General features: G+C 35.2%; 5 protein-coding genes across 5 annotated transcripts in view; 4 read left to right on the top strand and 1 right to left on the bottom strand.

Annotated features, from left to right (window-relative positions):
• Positions 1-24,221, bottom strand: part of LOC143452944 (glutathione S-transferase omega-1-like) — a 62,661-nt gene that overhangs the window by 4,468 nt on the left and 33,972 nt on the right. The gene's annotated exons all lie outside the window — the stretch shown is intronic.
• Positions 52-2,377, top strand: LOC143452943 (glutathione S-transferase omega-1-like). Its single transcript, XM_076954101.1, has 4 exons — positions 52-298; positions 716-824; positions 1,410-1,629; positions 1,826-2,377. Exons 1-4 carry the CDS (start codon positions 262-264, stop codon positions 2,231-2,233), a joined length of 774 nt encoding a protein of 257 aa, XP_076810216.1. The 5' UTR covers positions 52-261; the 3' UTR covers positions 2,234-2,377.
• LOC143452714 (contactin-associated protein-like 4) lies at positions 3,585-6,567 on the top strand. Its single transcript, XM_076953767.1, has 6 exons — positions 3,585-3,887; positions 4,041-4,122; positions 4,302-4,433; positions 4,793-4,944; positions 5,229-5,364; positions 5,688-6,567. Exons 1-6 carry the CDS (start codon positions 3,660-3,662, stop codon positions 5,876-5,878), a joined length of 921 nt encoding a protein of 306 aa, XP_076809882.1. The 5' UTR covers positions 3,585-3,659; the 3' UTR covers positions 5,879-6,567.
• LOC143452000 (contactin-associated protein-like 4) lies at positions 8,760-12,566 on the top strand. The gene is made up of 6 exons (XM_076952800.1): positions 8,760-9,037; positions 9,197-9,278; positions 9,457-9,588; positions 9,765-9,916; positions 10,568-10,706; positions 11,551-12,566. Exons 1-6 carry the CDS (start codon positions 8,810-8,812, stop codon positions 11,739-11,741), a joined length of 924 nt encoding a protein of 307 aa, XP_076808915.1. The 5' UTR covers positions 8,760-8,809; the 3' UTR covers positions 11,742-12,566.
• Positions 14,040-19,245, top strand: LOC143452715 (contactin-associated protein-like 4). Its single transcript, XM_076953768.1, has 6 exons — positions 14,040-14,937; positions 15,207-15,288; positions 15,459-15,590; positions 15,767-15,918; positions 17,002-17,131; positions 18,133-19,245. Exons 1-6 carry the CDS (start codon positions 14,710-14,712, stop codon positions 18,321-18,323), a joined length of 915 nt encoding a protein of 304 aa, XP_076809883.1. The 5' UTR covers positions 14,040-14,709; the 3' UTR covers positions 18,324-19,245.

Here is a 24,221-nt window from a genome sequence, read left to right as displayed (position 1 = left end):
GCAATATTAGTTACAAACTTGCATGAAGCGGTGTTAAAGCGTCGCCTCTGTATTTGCCATAGCCTACATAGTTTTGTTTACTCATTCGCGTTATGCTTGATAGAGCAAACAACCTTCAAAAAGCTCGCAATAAGGCGAATCGCGGACAGCTAGGTTATATAGGCATTAAACCTACTTAAAAATCCTCCAGTATTTCGCCAGTGTGGCCTGGAAATTTTTGTTGTCAGCATCAAAACGAAAGAAACATCATTAGAGAAAAATATGGCAGCGATGAGCAATTTGCGGCATCTGAAACGCGGTAAGTTGATCGAAGCTATTCAACCTAACTAAACTATCTGAATGCAGATCATTTTAGAGCACGCTTCAGCTGTCGGCCATATTGAGAAAGCGTCACGCTAGGCTAACTCTATTACTACTGTTTGTGTACTGTGTGTAGTAAAATATCAGAGTCACTGCTTTAACAAGCACTTTGACCGCGAAAATTAAAATGATTGAAAAGGTATGCAGCGCAACGTGATGGCATTTTAGTTCTTGGTTGTAAGATGTCTATTAAGTAGACATTTGACGTTATATTTTTACTTTTTCTGCTTGTATCACTGAACGCCGAACAGTAGCATACAGTTAACAATAACAGTAGACCTAAGCTAACAGCATTAATACACCGGTATTATATTTTGTCGTTACGCTAATCGCTACGTAATGTGTTGATCGTCAGGCGAAGTGGAACCTCCACCACCAGCTCAAGACGTGCTCCGTGTCTATGGAATGAAGTTTTGTCCGTACGTTCAACGTCTGAAGCTGGTGCTGACAGCCAAAGGAATAGAGTGAGATATAGTCTAGACTCTAGACTCTAGAGCATAAATGGCGTGACAGGACGGGCCCAGGGGATTCTAAGCTTCCCAATTATTTTACTGGGAAGGCCAGGCCCCTCCACTTTTAAAAACCAAACTTGTTAAAAATTGTTAAGCAAAACTGACTGACAGCAAAACTGGTCTAAAATAACTTCGTTATGATGGACTATGCATGCCATTGCACCAATAGGCTCATTTTAAAAAAGATTTTGCCATCCCTGGTCTAGAGAGCAACTTTTTGGATCAATGTATTACATAAAGACCAACCCGACACAGATGTGCATTTCGCGATTTGCAAATACACAGATCGTGTTTGTCATTTAGTTGTTAAGCTAATGTCTTTTCAATAGGCATAAAAAATTTGTACCGTATAGGCTGCACGCAAAGGATAAGGTTTGTGATAAAAACCGCATTACGTCACAAAACGTGTGTCGTAAATGTAACTGCCGTTTTTGTGTCTTCACAAATCACTCACCATGCAAAATTTTCTGTTTACGTCAACGAATACATTGGTTATTTGATCTGCTACTGCACAGTGACTTTTTTAACTCCCAACAGGCACGAAACTGTGAACATCAACCTCGCTAAGAAACCGAAGTGGTTTTTGGCGAAAAATCCTCGCGGTAAAGTTCCAGTAATAGAGAAGAACGGAGAGATCCTTTATGAATCGGACATCACGTCAGAATATGTGGATGAAGTATATCCAGGAAGAAGACTCCGGACATTGGATCCCTTCCGAAGAGCAAAGGAAATGATTGCCTTAGGCGACTTTACCGAGGTCGGGGAATGTTAAACAAAAGCGTGCTTCAAGCAGGCTAAAGTCGAAAGATTAGGCTAAAGTACACAAAAGGAATCATCAAAAATCTCTCAACTCCATTTTTGTTATCAGTTTGTTGTGTTCGAATTTAGCTCGAAAAGAGAACTTTAACCTTATTACCACAGGTTTACAGAAAATGCTTTTTTCCATATTTCAGGGCATGTCCGGAATTTACGGATTCATTCAAACATCCAACGATCAAAAACAAAACACGCACTTGATCCAGGCCAGAAAAGGTTTTGCAAAATTTGACAAAATCATGCAAACCAACGCGCACCCTTATCTGTGCGGAAATCAACCAGGCATGACCGATTACATGATATGGCCTCACTTGGAAAGAATAGGAGCCACTAGGCCTGAAATACTAGCTTTATACCCTGCGATTCAGGTTTATTTCGGCAGAATGGGGGAGGATGACGCTGTCAAAGCTTGCCGGCATTCGGATGAGTTGCACCGGCAGTTTATTGATGGTTACAAAAGCAGAAACTGGGTTTACGATCTCGGAACAGTTGAGGAGTACCATTTTGTGTCTTCCACTGGAGGAAAACTAAAATCGAAGATGTGATTTCTGAGTTTAAAGCCCGATATTTGTATCTGTTAAATTTTGTGGTTGATTGTCGTTTTGGTGAAATTTACAAAGTGTTTAAATGATTCCTTGTTATGACGAAATAGTTTTATGACGTTTCAATAAACAAATCCCTTCTGACTTCATTTACCCTCATCACGTAAGATGACTTTGCGTGAAAACTATTGCCTATGAGGCCGAATGGACATTGGACAGCAATGATTTCTTTCTATTATAGTATTTTGTAATAACTTTTAATATGTAAAGAATATCACAAAAACAATCTATAACGTTTACAATAAATCATGTTTATACCCCACACCTTATAGCTTTAAATCATCAGATAAAATCCAATATGCAGAAGTCTGTCAAATCCGAGTGTTTCTATCTAGTTCTGCAAAGTCTTACGATTTGAAGAATTTATGTTTTTTAGTATAGTATTTTGGTAACCTGATGCCCAGATTTAAACTGATTTTTACTTGAACAACAATTCTCGGAAGTTTTGTCTTAATCACCTATTGGCTGATTAACTGTCTACAGCCTACAATTAAGAGTGAATCTTGAGCGAACTGCCTAATTTGAAGTTTCAGGACGTCTTACTCGTAATCAAAACCAATGAAGCATAACTTGAGGTTTATAATTTGTGCCACGTATCACCGTTGTTGTAAAATTACAGAAGCGTTAATCTTTATCGAAAACCAAGCTATCAGGCACATGGAACAGCTTGAAGCACAGATAAAACAACAGAAACAAACGTGTCGTTTTAGGTCAGTTACTAAAGTTATTGCTTGCAAAACAATTTGTATTAAATATAGCGGGTAGCCTATAAACAGGCTTTACAAAGTAGTTGTAGGCTACTGTGTGATGATATTCTGCTTACTCACACAACCGTCATTTGCAGACGTGTAGTTCTTGATAGTTAAGTTAGTTTAGAACACGCAGCAATGTCCCAAGGCTCTTTTTCTACAAGGTAACTATTTTACGTCCATGTCGCGCACTTTGCTTCAAAAGGTTACATCACCAAGTATCAGGGAAATTTAATAAGTTCTCTTAGGTCGTGCAAACGTGTCCTTTGCTGAGTTGTAAGCTATAGCATATAGCGGAGTGGTTTTGAACGAAAGCGAACGCTCGGTAAGCGGGACCGTGCGAAGACGAATCATCAACAATTATAATTCGTGCAAACACTTTCCTCTGTCCGAGGATAAAATTTACGATACCGTACCACACTTTACCAAAGCATGTTGTACATTCTTTTCATTGAAAACAAGGCCTAAAATGGTTATATCTCTACTGCAAAAAATCTGCTGATCAAAGGTATGATTTAACTTCAAAACGTCAAAAACCGTTCATTTTTAATTTGATGTAAGACTTCTTTTAGCGTGTCAGTTGATTGCCTGTGTAGAATTAACCTGAATTCGTCACAAATATGATCCGATTTATAAGTGTTGTTCTGATCATCTTCGCATACGGAAGAAGCCAAGTTACTGAAAACGAGGAAAATTGTCCTGGATCCACTGTTAACAATTACATCTTGGGACCAGATGGATACACAATGCAACCAACAGTATATACTGGGGAATCCCCTAAACAAGGGAAGCCAGGAAAACGGGGTGCCCAGGGTGAACCTGGGTTAAAAGGCAATAAAGGGACAAAGGTATGTTGCCTGCACTTCTATGTGTTGCTTTACGTTTTTAATGCTAATTAGGATGTAGAAAATAATGAAGTTAACGCATCTAATGCAAGGAATTTTCAATAACAAACCTTAAAATTTATATTTATTTTGAAATATAAAAATTTTCATTTCCAGGGAGAACCAGGGCAAGCAGACGATACAGCAGAGGAACTACAAATGCTCAAAGACGAAGTTGCTGAAATGAAAGCAAAACTCGGTGTGAAATTTTAGACAAAAATGTTAAACAAGCACCATTTTAATGGAAAAATTTAAATTAATGTTTTCAATGTCAAAATAATCATTTGAGTTTTATCAAAGCAACTCCTGTGAAAAAAATAGCGTAAGATCGTCGAAGATTACTTGCTTTCTTACACTTCCTGTGCTACGGTTTCTTAGGAATTTATCTTACACCGCCATCTTGTGATTACATCAATCGGACTGAGAAGACTTCCGGAACATACGTCATATCACCTGATCTTTGGACAGTACAACCATTTTCAGTTTATTGCAATTTTACGGGAGAAACAGGTCCAGTTTCTAAGTTCACTTTCGTTATGGAAATTTTTGCATGAGAAAATTTGTTAAAAGCATTCATTTTATGGTAAAAAGATTACACCTTAAGCAGCATCCGAGGGCAGTGCAACCTTTTCAGTTTATTGTAACTTTACCAGAGAAGCAGTTGCTATTTCCAAATCCACTTTCATTAACTTATACGTTGGAAAAATTTGCAGTTTTTTTTTTAAAAATTGCCTAAAGTTGGCTTATGCTAAAAATGTGATTTCATAACAAGCAAAATATAAACAACAACAACAAAAAACTATAAGTTTAATGGCAGCTGTTGATTTCTACTTTTTGTGGTCGATTTTAAATGAAAATTTTCGTCTCAGAAACCATCATCGAGCATAACTCAATGAACGAAATTCAGGTGACGTCATGTGAACCAAACAAATGCTATAAACGTCAAATCCGCTACAACGTGGCTATGGAACAAATTGTGGCTCTGATTCAACGTTCATCAGAATGTCGTCAATATATAAAAGTATATTTAAAAGCGCTATTTCATGCTGTATGTTTACACTGATACAAAATAATCTCGCAAACAAATGTTGATGAAAGATTAATTAAACGTACCGTAGTATAGACTAAGTTATATGCTTTTCCTAAATAAGGCAAAATTTCTGGACTTAAATGGGATAATATCAAAAATTTTACAAGGTTGTTTGAATTTTAAGATTAATTAACAAACGTTTTGCTTGGCGAAACATTTTATTAACTTACAAAATATTTTAAAAGTTTTTATTTTTTTGAATTTTATAAATTTAGTATCGATGCATAGGAAGCGTGTTGTTTCAAGGAAATATTGACTATGCAGCTTGGTTGTCACGTGATGGTACTCATATAAAATACTGGGGTGGGGCTACGTCAAGAAGAAACTATTTTTGCGCTTGTGGCGAAACAGGTGAAATTGTAATTGTAATATTATTGTGTTGAAATTATTAATTATAAAAATCTTTTCAAAGTTTAGTAACTCAATGATTTATGACATAAGAATTGACTCAATTAGACTCAATTAGATATGCGAAGAACAAAAACACTGTACTCATAAAAATATCGCATAGAACATAATTATTTTAATAACTGTCATGTTGTACCATACTAATAATACTGACACCTACTGCAATTACTTTAATTTCTTTAAAACATTGTTCAAATTAGGTTTTCAATTTAAGTTCAACCGATTTTTACATAATCTTGAATCCTCACACTTTCAAACGTTTTCAGGAACTTGCCTTGAATCAGGCACAAATTGCAACTGTGACAAAAACTCTGGTCCAGAGACATCAGATGAAGGATTTTTAACTGACAAGGACATCTTGCCGGTAACGGGACTCCAGTTTGGTGATGCCACTGCACCCGGCGAGTATGGATGGCACACGCTTGGTCCACTTATATGCACAGGACGCTCGGAGTAATGCACACCTCAGTAAAAATTGCCCCCTCATTTACATTTATGAAAGCGCTGGCACAGTTTAATGAGGTTTTGTCTGTAAAATGTTTGCCATTTTTGTGTGAGTTGATTAAGTGTTCTCTCTTTTTGCTTTTAGCATATGACAGTTCATGCTTTTTTATAACTTCAATTTAATTTGGAAATTTAATTGAAGTTAATAATTTCGAATCTTTCCAAAAATTTTGTTAAACCGGCAGCTGTAAAATTTGATTTTTATTACAAGGCTTTTTTCTTTGGCCAAGAATAATTTTGTCCACAAATTTGTTAGCATTATTTTTTATGACATGTGTCAAATTTGTTGTAAATACGACTTCTATTAGTTAGGACTTAGAAGTACAGCTTTCTTTTAGTTTTCCGTGTGGCTTATATTCTGGTCTCGACATAGGTCAAATATCAAATGTTCTAACTAATTTATAGCAGTTTACAAAATGCGAAACATGTATTAATCTCGTTTAGTATTTGTGTTATTATGTGTTAGACTCGTTTAGGTTTGTAATCCTCTTTCGGCTGATTTCAACCTGGTGCAGTTGCTCAAAAACTCGTGCGTTGCTGCACAGTTAGGTTGCGGGCCAATGATTTATTTTGCCATGGTTTGGTCTCATTGTATATTTTAATGCTGCTTTCAATACAACAATGCCTGTAGGCTATCTAAGAGCGCTGACTATCAATACGACGTAACAGACTTATCAATAGGACTTGATACAGAAACGTTGTTTGCAAAATACAGATTATATCAGTTACAATTTTAGATCATCTTTAGTTAACTTAAGTTGTTAACATTAGGAAATACTTTGTTAACGCAGATAATTAATTAGTATTAGAAAATATTATGAAGCACAAAAAAAAATAATTTCAAAAAATCGCAAAAAAGAATTTTATTTCAATAGATAAACGAATTTTACTTTTAACAATAAACAATTTTTTATTTCAAATAAGTTTTATTTGATTAGATTTGTGGGCTTATTTTCTTAGGTATACGGCTTTCTATCATAAAGGGTTCTTGTTGGTTTGTGATGGTTGCCTTTATTCCTTGCAATCCCAACAAAGCACAATATTGTTTGTTTATTTGTGGAAGATTATTTGCTTTCTTACACTTTCTGTGCTACGGCTTCTTAGGAATTTATCTTACACCGCCATCTTGTGATTACATCAACCGGACTGAGAATACTTCCGGAATATACGTCACATCACCTGACCTTTGGACAGTTCAACCAATTTCAGTTTACGGTATATACGGTACGATTGCAATGGTACCATAACCGCTAACCACGACTTACAATACAGTCCTGTTCAGGATGGCCTAACTCTAGAGTCTAGACTCTAGATTGTCCAATAATAAGCTTACCATTGGCTACCAAGTTACTTGGTAATAACCTAAGCCATAAGTACGTGAAAGGTCCGCAGGTTTAATCGTCCTGAGTTGAATCATCCGCGGGTTGAATCGTCCGCGGGTTGAATCGTCCGTGGGTTGAATCGTCCGCGGGTTGACTCGTCCGTGGGTTGAATCGTCCGCGGGTTGAATCGTCCGTGGGTTGAATCGTCCGTGGGTTGAATCGTCCGCGGGTTGAATCGTCCGTGGGTTGACTCGTCCGCGGGTTGAATCGTCCACGGGACGATTATCAAGTAAGATGACTTCGCGTGAAAACTATTGCCTATGAGGCTGAATGGACATTGGACAGCAATGATTTCTTTCTATTATAGTATTTTGTAATAGCCTAACTTTTAATATGTAAAGAATATCACAAAAACAATCTATAACGTTTACAATAAATCATGTTTATACCTCACACCTTATAGCTTTAAATCATCAGATAAAATCCAATATGCAGAAGTCTGTCAAATCCGGTTGTTTCCATCCAGTTCTGCAAAGTCTTATGATTTAATTGATTTATCTTTTAAGTATAATATCAGTAATCTGATGCCCAGATTTAAACTGATTTTTACTTGAACAACAGTTCTCGGGAGTTCTGTCTTAATCACCTATTGGCTTTTAGACTGTTACGTTTATAGCCTACAATTAAGAGTGAATCTTGAGCGAACTGCCTAATTTGAAGTTTCAGGGCGTCTTACTCGTAATCAAAACCAATGAAGCATAACTTGAGGTTTATAATTTGTGCCACGTATCACCGTTGTTGTAAAATTACAGAAGCGTTAATCTTTATCGAAAACCAAGCTATCAGGCACATGGAACAGCTTGAAGCACAGATAAAACAACAGAAACAAACGTGTCGTTTTAGGTCAGTTATTAAAGTTATTGTTTGCAAAACAATTTGTATTAAATATAGCGGGTAGCCTATAAACAGGCTTTACAAAGTAGTTGTAGGCTACTGTGTGATGATATTCTGCTTACTCACACAACCGTCATTTGCAGACGTGTAGTTCTTGATAGTTAAGTTAGTTTAGAACACGCAGCAATGTCCCAAGGCTCTTTTTCTACAAGGTAACTATTTTACGTCCATGTCGCGCACTTTGCTTCAAAAGGTTACATCACCAAGTATCAGGTAAATTTAATAAGTTCTCTTACGTCGTGCAAACGTTTTCTTTGCTGAGTTGTAAGCTATAGCATATAGCGGAGTGGTTTTGAATGAAAGCGAACGCTCGGTAAGCGGGATCGTGCGATGACGAATCATCAACAATTATAATTCGTGCAAAGACTTTCCTCTGTCCAAGGATAAAATTTACGCTACCGTACCACACTTTACCAAAGCGTGTTGTACATTCTTTTCATTGAAAACAAGGCCTAAAATAGCTATATCTCTACTGCAAAAAATCTGCTGATCAAAGGTGTGATTTAACTTCAAAACGTCAAAAACCGTTCATTTTTAATTTGATGTAAGACATCTTTTAGCGTGTCAGTTGATTGCCTGTGTAGAACTAACCTGAATTCGTCACAAATATGATCCGATTTATAAGCGTTGTTCTGATCATCTTCGCATACGGAAGAAGCCAAGTTACTGAAAACGAAGAAAATTGTCCTGGATCCACTGTTAACAATTACATCTTGGGACCGGATGGATACACAATGCAACCAACAGTATATACTGGGGAATCCCCTAAACAAGGGAAACCTGGAAAACGGGGTACCCAGGGTGAACCTGGGTTAAAAGGCAATAAAGGGACAAGGGTATGTTCCCTGCACTTCTATGTGTTGCTTTACGTTTTCAATGCTAATTAGAATATAGAAAATAATGAAATTAACGCATCTAATGCAAGGAAGTTTCAATAACATACATTAAGATTTATATTTATTTTGAAATATAAGCTTAGAACCTTTTATTTCCAGGGAGAACCAGGGCAAGCAGACAATACAGCAGAAGAACTACAAATGCTCAAAGACGAAGTTGCTGAAATGAAAACAAAACTCGGTGTGAAGTTTTAGAGAAAAATGTTAAACAAGCACCATTTTAATGGAAAGATTTAAATTAATGTTTTCAATGTCAAAATAATCATTTGAGTTTCATCAAAGCAATTGCTGTAAAAAAATAGCGTAAGATCGTCGAAGATTACTTGTTTTCTTACACTTCCTGTACTACGGCTTCTTAGAATTTTATCTTACACCGCCATCTTGTGATTACATCAACCGGACTGAAAAGACTTCCGGAACATACGTCATATCACCTGACCTTTGGACAGTACAACCATTTTCAGTTTATTGCAATTTTACGGGAGAAACAGGTCCAGTTTCCAAGTTCACATTCGTTATGGAAATTTTTGCATGAGAAAATTTGTTAAAAGCTTTAATTTTTTGGTAATAAGATTATACCTTAAAGTAGCGTCAAGAAATATACGCTGAACGGCAGCTTTTGGTTTCTAACTTCCTTAGTCGCATAACAATGCATTTTTTGTCACAGAAACCATCATTGAACACGATTCTATGAACGAAATTCAAGTGACGTCATGTGAACCAAACAAATGCTATAAACGTCAAATTCGCTACAACGTCGCCATGGAACAAATTGTGGCTCTGATTCAGCGCTCATCAGAGTGTCGTCAATTTATCAAGGTGTTATCTAATACGTAATCTACAAGTTTTAAGTATTGTCAAAATATCAAGCTCTGTTTACCATACATTTTATCAACAAGTTTCGATTATTTTTGCGTCGAAAAAAATCTATCGTATAGGTATTTCAGAGATTCAAATGTGCATGACACATACTGATGTATAAAACAAACTTGATTATTATCAAGTACAGTTTTGATCAGTTAAACTCTTGAATTTTGAACATAACAGTTGCACAAAAACCGATAACATTTTTTTCGATGTTGGTGTAGATTGTACTGTAGTTATGTCTATCGCATACTTTCGTAATTACTTTTCACTGAATATAATTAAAGTCAAATTGTTTTCACTTATTAGACATAAGGTGATGAAACATAACAGAAATGATCGTATTTTTGTTTACAAAACAACTTTGTGGACGTTGAAATATTCACAAAATATTTGATTAAGTGTTTTAGCAAGTTGGCCGATGTTTTTGCATTTGGATCCATTTAAATCGAATGCAAATTTGTTTCGCTGTAATTTACAATATAACCAGACTTAATAGACAAAATATTTTGTTGTGAAATTATCAGTTCAAAGATAAAAAAGTGTTAAACTTTAAAACATTTCGTAATAACTATCTTAATTATATTTGCTTTTTACAACCTTTAGTACCGATGCATAGACAGCGTCCTGTTATATGGAAGTCAGAGTGATCGTGGAGCCTGGTTGTCGCGTGATGGCACCCATATGAAGTACTGGGGAGGAGCTACGTCACAAAGAAACGATTATTGTGCTTGTGGTGAAACAGGTATAAGATGTTTAGTCATATAACTGGTAAGAAGTATGTCTATTGTCCATATAAGGTACAAATAATCAAGTATTGATTAAGTAAGCATGAAGCAGGAAAAGTACAGATAAACACATTATAGCCTATATCATACAACTCATGCTGGATCCTATAGTTTCACATCGCGTTTTTTCTTGGTTCTGCTAGACCAGGGGTCGGGAACCTTTTTGGCGAAGGAGCCATGAAAGCCACATATTTTTAATTTTTATTTCTGTTAGAGCCATATAATATTTTTCAACACTTAATGCAACTAACGTGTGCATTTTTAAGCAAAACCAACTATTTTAGACAACGGTAAATGTCTGAATTTACTCTTTAATAGCATGCTAATTACTGTTAATGCGATTTCTGGTGCTGCATGGTACAGAAATTACAAATAACAGAAAAGTTTTATTCGTAACAATTGAGCTAAGAAATGCCAGCTTAGATTTATTTGCGAGCCAGATGCCGTCATCAAAAGAGCCATATCTGGCTCGCGAGCCATAGGTTCCCGACCTCTGTGCTAGACCAATATTGTTGTTTTCAGCAATTAATTAGTTATGATGTTCATTTTTCTTAGAGTGTCGTCCAAAACATGTTGATAATTTTTTTTCGTAAATAAATACGTTTCTTTCTGCGTTCCTGGTGCTGATTGCAATACTTTGGTACAGTATACAGAAAAGCAGTTTCCTCTCCAAAATAGAGCAAACTGAAATGGTGACGTTTTGTAGAGCTAATTTTATACTAAGGTAAAGCCATGATATCAATCAATAATACAAAAAATAAAACTTATAACTCAATTTGGGAATTTACATTGAAATTTTAGGAACATGTGTTAATTCGAACTTGAAATGCAACTGCGATGCCAACTCTCAAACAGAAACAGCTGATGAAGGGTTTTTGACTGACAAAGACACCTTGCCAGTGACAGGACTCCAGTTTGGTGATGCCACTGCACCCGGCGAGTATGGATGGCACACGCTTGGTCCACTTATATGCACAGGACGCTCAGAGTAACTAAACCGCATAAAAATATTTGCCGGGTCATTTTAGTCATGACATCGCTGATTAAACTTAATGTTATTTTGCGTTCTTACTGGTTATTTTTAAAAATTTAAACAACCGGCTTATATGTATAGAACAGTAAGTTATAAGTCAACTCTTGAATTTTACTTAGGATGCTGTGTACACTTGTTGACAAACATGGTTTAAAGCCTTGGAACCTAGTTTAAATTATTTTTGTGTAAACTGGTTATTTTATCGGTTATTTTGTATTTATAGGCTTTGAGTGAAAAGGCTTTGTGTAATTTTTTTCTTCAAATTAATTCTTAAATTCAAATGTTGGTATAAGTTGTGCGCGTATAACCATGCAGTCTAATTATTTTCATCTCAAAATTCATTTTTTCTCGTTCAGTTTCATTTTTATCTAAGCGATAAGAAATTGTAAAAATTTGTAAAACAAAATCCCGGCTTAATAAGACTTACAATGGTAAATTTTGATACGATGTAATAGATTTTATCATCGGACAAAGCAAAGTATTTGCCCGACTTGTAGGAGCCTCGATTACTAAATTGTAATCTTCACGATTACATTACATATTAAGTATGTTATAATAATTTGTAATCGTAATTTAAAAGGTATGTTAAAATACGTCTACACTCTACAGGAAACATTTATTGTCATCCTAATTTATGAACTATGTCGAAAGAATTTTTTTCTACATTAGAAATTTGCTCAAAATTACCACAATTATATTTTCTCTGGTACTTTCTAAACAACAGTTGTTGCAAAAAGATGCAATTTTACCACCTTTATTGCAAACATAGCTCATTCCTAATCTTCGTTTGGTATCTTCTTAAAAACTGCAGATAAGATGGCAGACCTCAGCATGAAATCCCATGTGCTTAGATTTCTATTAGGACATTTGATCGCACGACTTTGTTAGAGAGAGGAAAGTCCAACAACAAGTTGGACTTTTATTAAAGAGTAGTCGTCAGTAGGCATACTGCTGAAAAAATCTGTATCGTAATTAAATGTAACAGGAACATTCTACGTTAAATAAGCCTGAACTAGCTCACGCGTCACGTCACGATGAAAAAGTGCGGCAGTGTGAGAGTATTTAAAAAAACGAAATGAAGCAATGCACAGCGCTAATAAAAAAGTTGTTAACGCATATAAAGAAACAGTGCACGCATACACTATAACATAAACTTAATTACAGTTTGCGGAGCAGTACGGATAAAAACAAATTGTAAATAGTAAAAAACAGCCTTTCCCACAAAACTAGTACGTATCGAAAACAGGGCAATACAATACCAGAATGCAGCGCTGAAAAAGCAGGTGCGCAAAAACATCCCGTGACAGAATGATCGAGCGTAGTTGGTCTATTTGGCCGCTGTTGTGCTGTTGGCGAGGATACACTTGCTCAATCAACAGGTTAGGTTCATGTTCGTTTAGACTGCTTTAGGTTCGAATGAGGACACAAATCTCATGACAGCAGCGGAAGGCAGAACACTTACAGGTACTTTGAGGGTTTATATATAATTGAATCCTGCAAAAGCGAGATGCTTGTATTGTAAAACCAGTGATGTATGGTTTTCATTGCTAATTGGGATTGGCATTGCTAACGGTAGCTCGGAAAACTGTGAATCATAACTAGCTGTTTCGAAAACTTCCGGGAACTGTTTGCTGATGTGAATAATTTTGCTGAATAGTGAAGTTCTTTAACTCAAGAGAAGTGCCTTTACTTGCACACAACGACAAATACAGGAAACAATTGGGTCTACAGGCATCAGAGCAGAAAACCACTATATTTAGCAAGTAACGATGCCGATTATATTTCCTTGGTTTAAGGTCAAGGACGTAGTTTTAGGCAAGGGCAAAGATTAAGTTGCACAACAAAATAAATTACTGTTACTCCTTCGAAGTGAGGTGAGCATGAAAATCAGAAATACTTCAAAACAGTCAAAAACCCAGAAAGCCCAAATGTTCGCCAATTAGCCTATCTACTATCTAGTTACTGCAACTTATTTTTTCCAGATGTTTTAGTTTTAGGTGTTCTACAGGTAATTGTAATCTATACTGTGAAAGCCTTTGATAATTGGAACATGTGTTATAGCTGAAATGATTTATCCTTGCAGTTCCGAAGATATATTTTCGAACTGCTTTTCATGTTTTCAAATTCCATATATCACTTTATGCGAGCCGTCTCGAAGACTGAGCTGTCTAATCTAAGTATAAAATTATAAACTCTTCTTAATTTAGTAAGGATAAGTTAAATTTCTTTCAGTTTAATATTTATATGTAATAATGTACGATTCGTTGAATGACTCCTGTAGCTTCAGTCTACTTTTGCCTGCATACTTTTGTAAATAATAATTAAATTTATTTTTCTTTTAAATTTCAAATAAGTGTTTGCGTAAGTGGTCTGTCTTTTACTCATTATGCCAAGAGGCTTAAAAGGCGGGGCACATATAAGCTCGGGACCATGGGGCTCGTCCACCTGTTGCCCTGCCATGCGCTATTGGTTCCTGTAATCTTTTCGAAGCTGACTTAGCGGCCAAAGTAGTGCTGATGTGTTATGTCACTTTACTTTCAACAAAATAAACTAACATTTAAATCTGCAGACCAAAGTGTTGTTCTATATGTACATTTATTCCAAAACTTTAGCCTTGTATTTACTTGTTCGGTATTTTTGTCGGATCGTTAGAAGCACGTAGGCACAAAGCATATAAGTCAACAGTAAACACTACATTTGTGCAGACGGGTTGCGTTTTACTCAAAAACTGTCAAAAAGAAATTATTATCACTGCCAAATTATAGTTTTGAGCGACAAATTCAAGCGCACATTTACTACCTACTTGGAGAGTCAGTTTTTTAACAAATGGACATAAACATATCGACGTCTTAATTTTTATCAAAAAATTCTTTATATTGTTATGCAAACAACTGATGCAGAACTATTAAACACAACGTTTAATAACTATGAATCGATTTATAAGTGTTTTTGTTATCATCCTCGCATACGGAAGAAGCCAAGTTACTGAAAACGAAGAAAATTGTCCTGGATCCACTGTTAACAATTACATCTTAGGACCGGATGGTTACACAATGCAACCAACAGTAAATATTGGGGAATCCTCTAAACAAGGGAAACCGGGAAAACGGGGTGCCCAGGGTGAAACTGGGTTAAAGGGAAATAAAGGGTCGAAGGTATGTGCCTGCAAAAAGACTTTGTAGTACTTCACTTTTGTACTCTATTTAGGATGTAGAAACTGTAACTGTAACTTACTAACTAACTTACTAACTGTACTTTACTGTAACTGTAACTGTACTGTATAAGCCATGATAACCATAATACGAAAACAAAGTGGATAGTTTTAGCATAATCGTGACGCCGAACGATAGTTTTATTGTGCAATGAGTATTAAATTTCATGTATGATTTATGCTTACATAACATGCTTTTGTTTTCATTATCAGGGTGAACCAGGACAAGCTGATGATACAGCAGAAGAACTACAAATGCTCAAAGAAGAAGTTGCTGAAATGAAAGCAAAACTCGGTGTGAAATTTTAGAGACAAATGTTAAACAAGCACCATTTTAATGGAAAAATTTAAATTAATGTTGTCAATGTCAAAATAATCATTTGACTTTTATCAAAGCAATTGCTGTGAAAAAATAGCGTCGAAGATTACTTGTTTTCTTACACTTCCTGTACTACGGTTTCTTAGGAATTTATCTTACACCGCCATCTTGTGATTACATCAACCGGACTGAGAAGACTTCCGGAACATACGTCATATCACCTGACCTTTGGACAGTACAACCATTTTCAGTTTATTGCAATTTTACCGGAGAAACAGGTCCAGTTTCCAAGTTCACATTCGTTATGGAAATTTTTGCATGAGAAAATTTGTTAAAAGCTTTCATTTTATGGTAAAAAGATTATACCTTAAGCAGCGTCAAGAAATATACGTTGAACGGCAGCTATTGGTTTCTAACTTCCTTAGTCGCATAACAATGCAATTTTTTATCACAGAAACCATCATTGAACATGATTCTATGAACGAAATTCAATTGACGTCATGTGAACCAAACAAATGCTATAAACGTCACATTCGTTACAACGTGGCCATGGAACAAATTGTGGCTCTGATTCAGCGTTCATCAGAGTGTCGTCAATTTATCAAGGTATGTTTAAATGCGTTGCATCGATGTTATCAATTAGATCATAATACTTAAAATATCGAAGAATGTATAAAATATATGTTCGCAAATGAATAAATTTAATCAAGACTAAACTGGTTCAACTTTTGATCTCTCAATATAAATTTGTCAAACACTGCCATGATCAACGGTATTATCAAATTTTTCATCGTTTGTGATAACCAAATGGAAGCCAAGCTATGTTTCCTGATATTCTCGTATTCGTATCTGGTTATATCGTGAAAGCAGTCTTTGATCTTGTAATGTGGTTAATCTGTAACAATAATAATGCTGTCAACAATAATAACCTAATATTTCGTTATAATCATAGCAATTTTTCAAAACAATGTTATCATCATTATGCAAAAGCGCCCAGCTGATATTGAGAAAGAAAACTTCTACCATGATGAATTCTATAATTGCGAGCTAAATGCACTTACAATAGCGTATAACTCGCTATAAACAGACACAATAATCTGTCTTAATAAATCCAATCAGAATATCAAACTATCTTACAAAAAATAGCTTTATTGTAGCCAAACTTTATATTCTTTATTGAGGTATTGACTGAACTAAAAATGCCTTGTTGTAAAAATCAAGTTGAAAAAATAACACTTCTCGGATTGGGAACTTTATAAAAGTACGTCTGGAATTTACCATAAATGCAAACTTGGCTCCATTTGCTACCGGAAAATCTTTAATACGTGTTGCGGTGTAGAGCTTATTTAGCCCATTAAACACAAATTATTGCTTGCTTCTTAAATTAATCACAGCGGTAACTATACGTTAATTTCCAGAATAGGGTAGTAAAACTATAACATTAATTTATAAACAGAATTCTCAATTTACCACTTTCTACTTTTCAACATTGTTGTACTGTACCAGAAGTTTTTTCGATTTATTGCTGGTATGTAGTATATAAAATAGAAAATGAGAAGCAAAGCGATTATTGATTTTGTTTAAAAAGCTGCCTTGACATTCTGATAACTATAAAGACAACTTGATTACATTGAGTATTTCGTAAACTCTTATCAACATTTTAATTCAAATGAGTTTTTCAATTTTCAGTATCGCTGCATTGCAAGCCTGTTGCTTGAAGGAGGTTATGCAACCTGGCTATCACGTGATGGAACTCACATGAGATACTGGGGAGGAGCTACGTCACAACGAAACGATTATTGTGCTTGTGGTGAAACAGGTGAATTTGTATTTCATATAATGTGATAATAAAGGTTCGTGGTTCTACAAACGTTAAGAGAACAAGATAATACATCAAGAAAATCGATTCCTGCGCTTGTCATTTTTTCAAAAATTTGATACAATTTCCTACACATATGTGGTGTTCATGCATTTTCCTAGTCTGTTTTGGGGTTTGAGAAAGCGAAACCAAACTTAAACTTAAACCATTGTTTCCGACAGATTATGAACCCAGTTATGACATTGGCTAGCGTTAAACCATAGGCCTACATAAGTAACAAATGTAACTACACCATATTTACTCTTGTTACTATACTTACTCCGTGTTTGAGCACTTGTTTGGATTTTGGCACCTTTTGGATCATCGTTTGCGGTTATGTGTTATGTGGTTTATCAATTGGTTGGTTTGTTTGTTTTTAGTTTTTCTCTGCACTCAAAGAGGTTTGTTTTGTTAATATAACTTGCTGGTTTTGCGTTTGTATTTGTTGTCTTGGAGCATTGCATTGTTATGATTTGTTTATTTTACCACGTGTGGGTGTTGTGTTTGCTTTTATTTTTACAGTATTAGTATTTAACACTGTTGAAATCTGTTCTTGTCGCATTTGTTGCACGCACCAGTATTGTCTCCGGCTTTTCCCGCTAATTACCAAATTCACCATCGAGTTTCCTCCTAAAATGTTCAGAGTAAGTCGGCCACTTCGGTTAGTGAGTGTTGGCAACAGGGCGTTTTCTCTACTCTATGCTTTTACATTGATCCTTCCTCCCCTTGATTTTAACTTTGAGTCTATGCCTATTTTGTGTGCAGTTTTTAAACATAAGTTTTCACCAGCACTCAAGTGTGACTTCGGTGTGGTGATTCGCTGTGAAAGGAGCTGCAGACCTGGTTTAGACATTTACACTTCTTATAACACATATCACAATACTATATTTTGTTTTGCAAAAATTGCCAAAATCGATCAATATTGTATTAATTTCATGAAAACAGTTTAATATAATTTCAAGGAACTTGCGTTGATTCAACCAAAAGATGCAACTGCGACAAAAACTCTAGTCCAGAGACATCAGATGAAGGATTTTTAACTGACAAGGACACCTTGCCAGTGACAGGACTGCAGTTTGGTGATGCTGGTGATACTGGAGAGTATGGATGGCACACACTTGGTCCACTTGTATGCACAGGACGCTCGGTGTAAATAACGTCATAAAAAAGTTTGCTGAGTCATTTTCATGATAAAATTGCTAAATTGAACTTTTCGTCCATTCGCTTTCGACTTGACTGCTTTTGCAATTTAAACATATTTCATTGTGCTGGTAATCGCTTGACAAACTTTCTCAATTTTTACATACCTTTAGTAACTTTTTAATTTTTGCTTTAAACAAGTTCCACAAAATGTCACTAACCTAAGTTTTTGTTCCAAAAATCAATATCTTATATACTATACTATATACTATAAGTAATTCAACTGGTAGAGAAACTATTAGTGAAGTAATTAGTTGTACATAGCCGTAATTAGTTCGTTGCCTGTTTTCTCATTTCTGCCTCAAATCTCATTTCTCTGAAAATGGTATACGTAATAAATATACCGTATGACGTCAACTTAAACTCATCAAAGTTATCCTTCAGGCTTGGTATATTTCTTCCAGACACTGAAAAGTGTTAAACTGAATTCCATATGTTGCTAAAATATTGCATTCTTGGCCAATGCTGGTTCGGAGGCTCACGTGATCCACCAGCATGAGTCCTCTAAGCTCATTATCCAACAGTTATTTCATATGAATTTTGCGTGAAGTCAACAACCAAGTGTTCATATGCTGTACTCATATGCTGGAAAAGCATATTTCTGTTTTGCTTTGTTTGTTGTTCAGTTCTTTTCCAAACAGTGACGAGATTGTAACCTGCTGTAAATAAATACTCTTATTGCATATTGGTATGACATTGGGGTTTGTTATTATAATTTATCTTACTATGGCTTTGTGTACATTACGGATCTGCTTGTTTGTTATTACATTTTGTTCAACTTACACAGATTACAGAAAAACACTTCCACGCAAATTTCAAGTAATTTTGTGTTGAACTTTGCAGCGACATTAGTTCCTTAAAATTGATACAAAAATTATAAATCAGAAAAGTGTGATAACCAAAAGGATGCCTTCACTCGTGCGTGATGAGAAATGGAAATAAGAAAACCAAGAAACAGAAGACGGTCGGCCTACTATGTCGTTTACTATACGGTGTATGATATAACGTTATATCATACGTTATAATGTACACTAAACGAAAATCTTCAATAGCTTTCTGTTAAACTGTCAGCGGCTTATAGAATGATTAAGATAAATTAGGTACCGGTTCAGCAAATATACTGCACACCAGATAAGTGTAAAGACATAATAAAACTGAACGTCAGAATGCTCATATGTAAAATTATAAACAATCGATCTTTATATTAAAACGTCATGAATGAGATGTTTCATATGAAAAAATCTTAAATTTAACACCTTACCATAACCAAAATCAATCATTCAGTGTGCCAATTAATTTATCAAGCACTCGTGATTTCTGCATAGCAAGGTTATCTTGGCATTTATCAAAGTGGAATTTTAACTGACGCATTTGATAAGGCAATAAAGGAAATGATATTGCCAAAATATGATATTCCCGTGACCACAATCCATTACAGAAATAAACATCGCTCCTTTATTGTGACACTCAAGTACGTTACAAAGGATTTTCCCAAGACCAGAGAGAAAGAATAATTGTCTGTCACTGTATATTTGCTGTGAAACATTCTTGTGCAATCACCCAAGAACCTTGCTGGATTTAACTCGTTCAAACCAATAACAGTTAGCAATGGCAACAGTGATTGCTTTTATTGTATAATGTAAAGATACGGAGAAAACAGAAAAAAGAATGAAGTCAATCACTGAAATCGTTACAAAACCCTTTTACAAATGCAGAGATTATTTGTTGTAGAAACACAGCAGTTTTGTTATCAGTTTAGTTTGTAAGTCCTAGATTCTACAAACAAGTCAGACAGCGCAATGATAATGAAAAAACTTCTTTTGTGTTAAAGAAATCTTTTTAAATATATAAAAATATTTTTAAGTATTGTCTGTTATCTGACCGCAATCCATGTGCACAGTGCAACAGACTCAGAAGTCATAACGGGTTGCATGTGTTTAGTTAAAGGATTATTGCCAAATGGGGCTAGTTGTGATCTAAAATCCTTGTTTGATTTACTATACGGTGAATTTATTAAAAGACTGATTACTCGAAAATTCCTGCATGGGGCTCTTTGAAATTTGGCATGTCAATTTAGTATGCTTTGGACTACCATTCCATAAAATGCCTTCAAAAAACCATGATTCAAACTTTTTTAACAGAGACGCAAAATCGACAATACATTGTTTGGTCTAAAAAATCTGATTTAAACTACTTTCATGCTGATTTTCAGCCTAATTCTGCACGCGACCAGGGATATTAAAGCAGGCTAACTGTTAGGGTAATTCCCAGGCTAGAAAACAATACCAACCATGCTGCCTTCTGATTGGTCTAAGCTCTATACAGGTTTTTTGAAGCCCAATAAAATCATAGAGATCTTAGTAAAAGAAAAGTGTTTGAGGCAAATAAAGAGTCAAAAGTATGTTCTCTGTAAACGTTTTTGTATAAATGATACAAGTTATTCAGTTTTCCGTTAAGTTATCAACTAGAGCAGTGATTCCCAAACTGTGTGCCGCCACAGATTCTCAGGTGTGCCTCGAATCTTTTCGGAATTTTGGAAAAGAACTGTATAAATATTTAAAATAAGGCATGCAGACAAGCATATGCGACTTAAAAGCTTTCTAGCTACTTCAATAGCTGAGAAATAAGCACATGTGACGATGAAACCAATTATGGCATTGTCGATAGAGTAGGGTAATTTTTTAAAGCAACTTTTCTTCTCTTGTAAGTGTGCCGCGAGCGTTTTCTAATTTTTCTAGTGTGCCACAAGCTGAAAAAGTTTGGGAACCACTGAACTAGAGTAATGAAGAAGAAAATTAAATGATTGTGCAAATAAATTGTTATGCACTTCATAAATTATATGTTAAACATAACTACATTTTTTCAGTGCAAACCAGGATGACAAATGCTTAAAAGGTTCCTGAATAGCACATAAAACTTGATAAAGACTTTTGTCTGAATAAAATTGAAAAAAGGTTTATTCGGGTTCGTGGTATTGTTTTTCTTTATTAATCTGCGAGGTTACTTTTTTCATCACAAGTAACGGCAATCAGAATATACTGTAGGATATGCACAAATGCTACATGGTCCTTTAAGGAGGCGTCAAACCCCAAAAAATTCCATAAAATCTTTGTTTGTTTTATTATAGAGTGAATTTACTAAAAGACTGATTACTCTCAAAATCTTCCATGGGGCTCTCTCAAATTTTGCTTGTCAATTTAATATGCATTGAACTACCATTCCATAAAATGCCATCAAAAACCATGATTCAAACTTTTTTTACAGAGGCGCAAAATAAACACTAGAATTTTTGGTCTAAAAAACCCAATTTTAGCTACTTTCATGCTAATTTTTAGCCTAATTCTGCATGCGACCTGGGACATTGAAGCGCGCCAACTGCTAGGGTAATTCCCAGGCTAGAAAACAACACCAACAGTGCTGCCTTCTGATTGGTCTAAATAGGTTTTTTAAAGCCCTACGTAGGAAGTACAACAAATTCATAAAGATCTTAGTTCTAGGGGTTTGACGCCTCCTTAAACAACCAGCATGGCCCATTATATAAAATCTAATACATAGGTTTACAAATTAATTTTCAGCAACATTAATCAAACCAACTTGCATTTCCATCATTGGAAGGAAACAACTTTGTCGTACCACCTGATCGTGAAATTTTCCTTTTTCAATTTATGGCAACTTTTACAGTAGAAGAAAAGGTAACTGATTCTATGAAGAAGATTCAAATGACGTCATGTGAAACAGCAAAATGCTATTAATGTCAAAATCGTTACAACAATTCCACGAAACAAATTGTGGCTCAGATTCAGCATTCTTCACAACATCGTCAATGTATCAGGATTTCTATTTAGATACAGGTTTTCTGTCCAGGGATTTATTTCATCATTCCATCCCTCGGATCAAATACTCTGCTGCATTTTTTTACAGCAGAATGTTATGATCCAAGTCACAGAAAGTGAGACTGCTTCTTGAAGAAACGAACATGCTGCAAACCTTCATTACATAGGTCATAGTGAATGTCACTTTTCTCTGCGAATCAGATGAGATATAAAACATAATCACTGTTCTTACATGAATTTAATAAAATTTACGAAAAGATATGTATATATATGTTTCAACCTGAGAATATAGGCAGTTGCAAAACGTAACGCTTGGCACATTAGCACAAAATGAAATGTATTGCTATTGCATGCAATATGTCTTTTTGGTAAGTTTGCTCAAAAACTACAAAAACAAGGTTATTACAAGGTTACAACATTTTAAGGATATCATATTGAACAAGATTTGAACATGATTACATGAGGATTGAGGCATATCTGTCATCTTGGTTCATACATATGGTGGAAGTGGATTTATAATTCCGTATCTAAATAACTTCTCTCTTTCACCTTAAATTTCCTGGCTATATCCAGCATGCACTGCATTTGCACAAACCTTTCCATACGATTTTACGGCAAAAAAAATCATTTTCTGTTATCTTGGTCTGCATCATAAAACCTCAAAAATGCTAAAGACCATTAATAAACCTTTCATTAAGTAAGTTCATGCTAATTTGCAGTGGCCGGTGGAAAACATCCCATCAACCCATTTCATAGATCAAAAGTTCTGCTGTGTTAAACGCAGCAGAATGCTATGATCCGAGTGATGGTGAGTAGGGTGTTTTTTAACAACCTGGTGAAAGTAAATGATTTTATAATAACTGATACTAACTCATTTAACTGGAACTTACAGTACATAGTTGAACCACGAGCATTTGATCAATAAAGCAATCCTTAGTCTTTGTCAGGGCTCTTGCACAGATTCACTAACAGCCACCTATAAAAAATTTGAAACAGTGCAATGGTAAGTAGTTTAGGTAGGATATACAAGAAATGTAAAAAGATGGCACTAGCAAAATTTACACTTCTTCAATCTAGAATGTTATATAGTTTAATCAGAATGCTCTCATACATAGAAACACTATATATAAATATCTTTGTGATTTTGCTGTATGGTACAATTACTTCAAAGAATATGCACAGAATTTTAAGCGATTAACAATAAGCTGACTTCGTTAATTAAAAAATTTTGGCTGATTTTACTGTTCATTTCTGTCACTTCTCACTTTTTGAAAAGGTTTAGAAGCCACATTCGTTAGACATTACATGGTGATTGGCTATACCTAATTTGCCCGACTGGAAAGTACGGCTGTTTTCAACCTGAAATCGTGCATGCAAAGATGGACATTTTAGCATGATGGTGTGCACTGAATACTTTGTTTATTTATTATAAATTGACATTCAAACAATTAACTTTTCTTTGTTTGTTTAATAAAATTCAGCTTGAAGATAAAAAAGTTTGATGTGCACATTGATGAATCTCATGTTTGCAGGTGAACTTCTAATTCGGACAATGCTAATCTACGAAAGTAACAACACTAATCTACAGAAGTGCAAAAGTCACAAGACAAAATTAGTCTGAAACTAATCTCGGCCTACCCCAATTTTCACTTATCAGGATTAAATTACCCCGTCATTTTTCCTCACTTTCACAAATTGGTGTTGCTACTTCCTTATTTCCGTAAATAATGTTGTTACTTTAGTAGATCAGCGTAACTCCTGACTCACAAACAAAATTTTACTTCAGTCAACATACATCTAGTCACCTGCGCAATAAGGGATACCTCTAAAATATAAACAGATTTGCTTGGACAGCTTAGATCGTTTGGCAACTTTGATTGCTTGTGGACGGGTTAAAACTGTAAAACTCAATTAAAGTCAAGGTACGAAGGTGGTGCTATGATAATACATTGATCTCAGGTACTTGGACCGCTTGTGGACAGGTTGAAATTGGAAAACTTAATAGAAACCATTCACTT

This window comes from Clavelina lepadiformis, chromosome 4 (assembly GCF_947623445.1).
Source record: "Clavelina lepadiformis chromosome 4, kaClaLepa1.1, whole genome shotgun sequence".
Lineage (NCBI taxonomy): Eukaryota > Metazoa > Chordata > Ascidiacea > Aplousobranchia > Clavelinidae > Clavelina > Clavelina lepadiformis.
The sequence above is the reverse complement of the archived record's forward strand: the minus strand, read 5'-3'. Positions and strand labels throughout refer to the sequence as shown.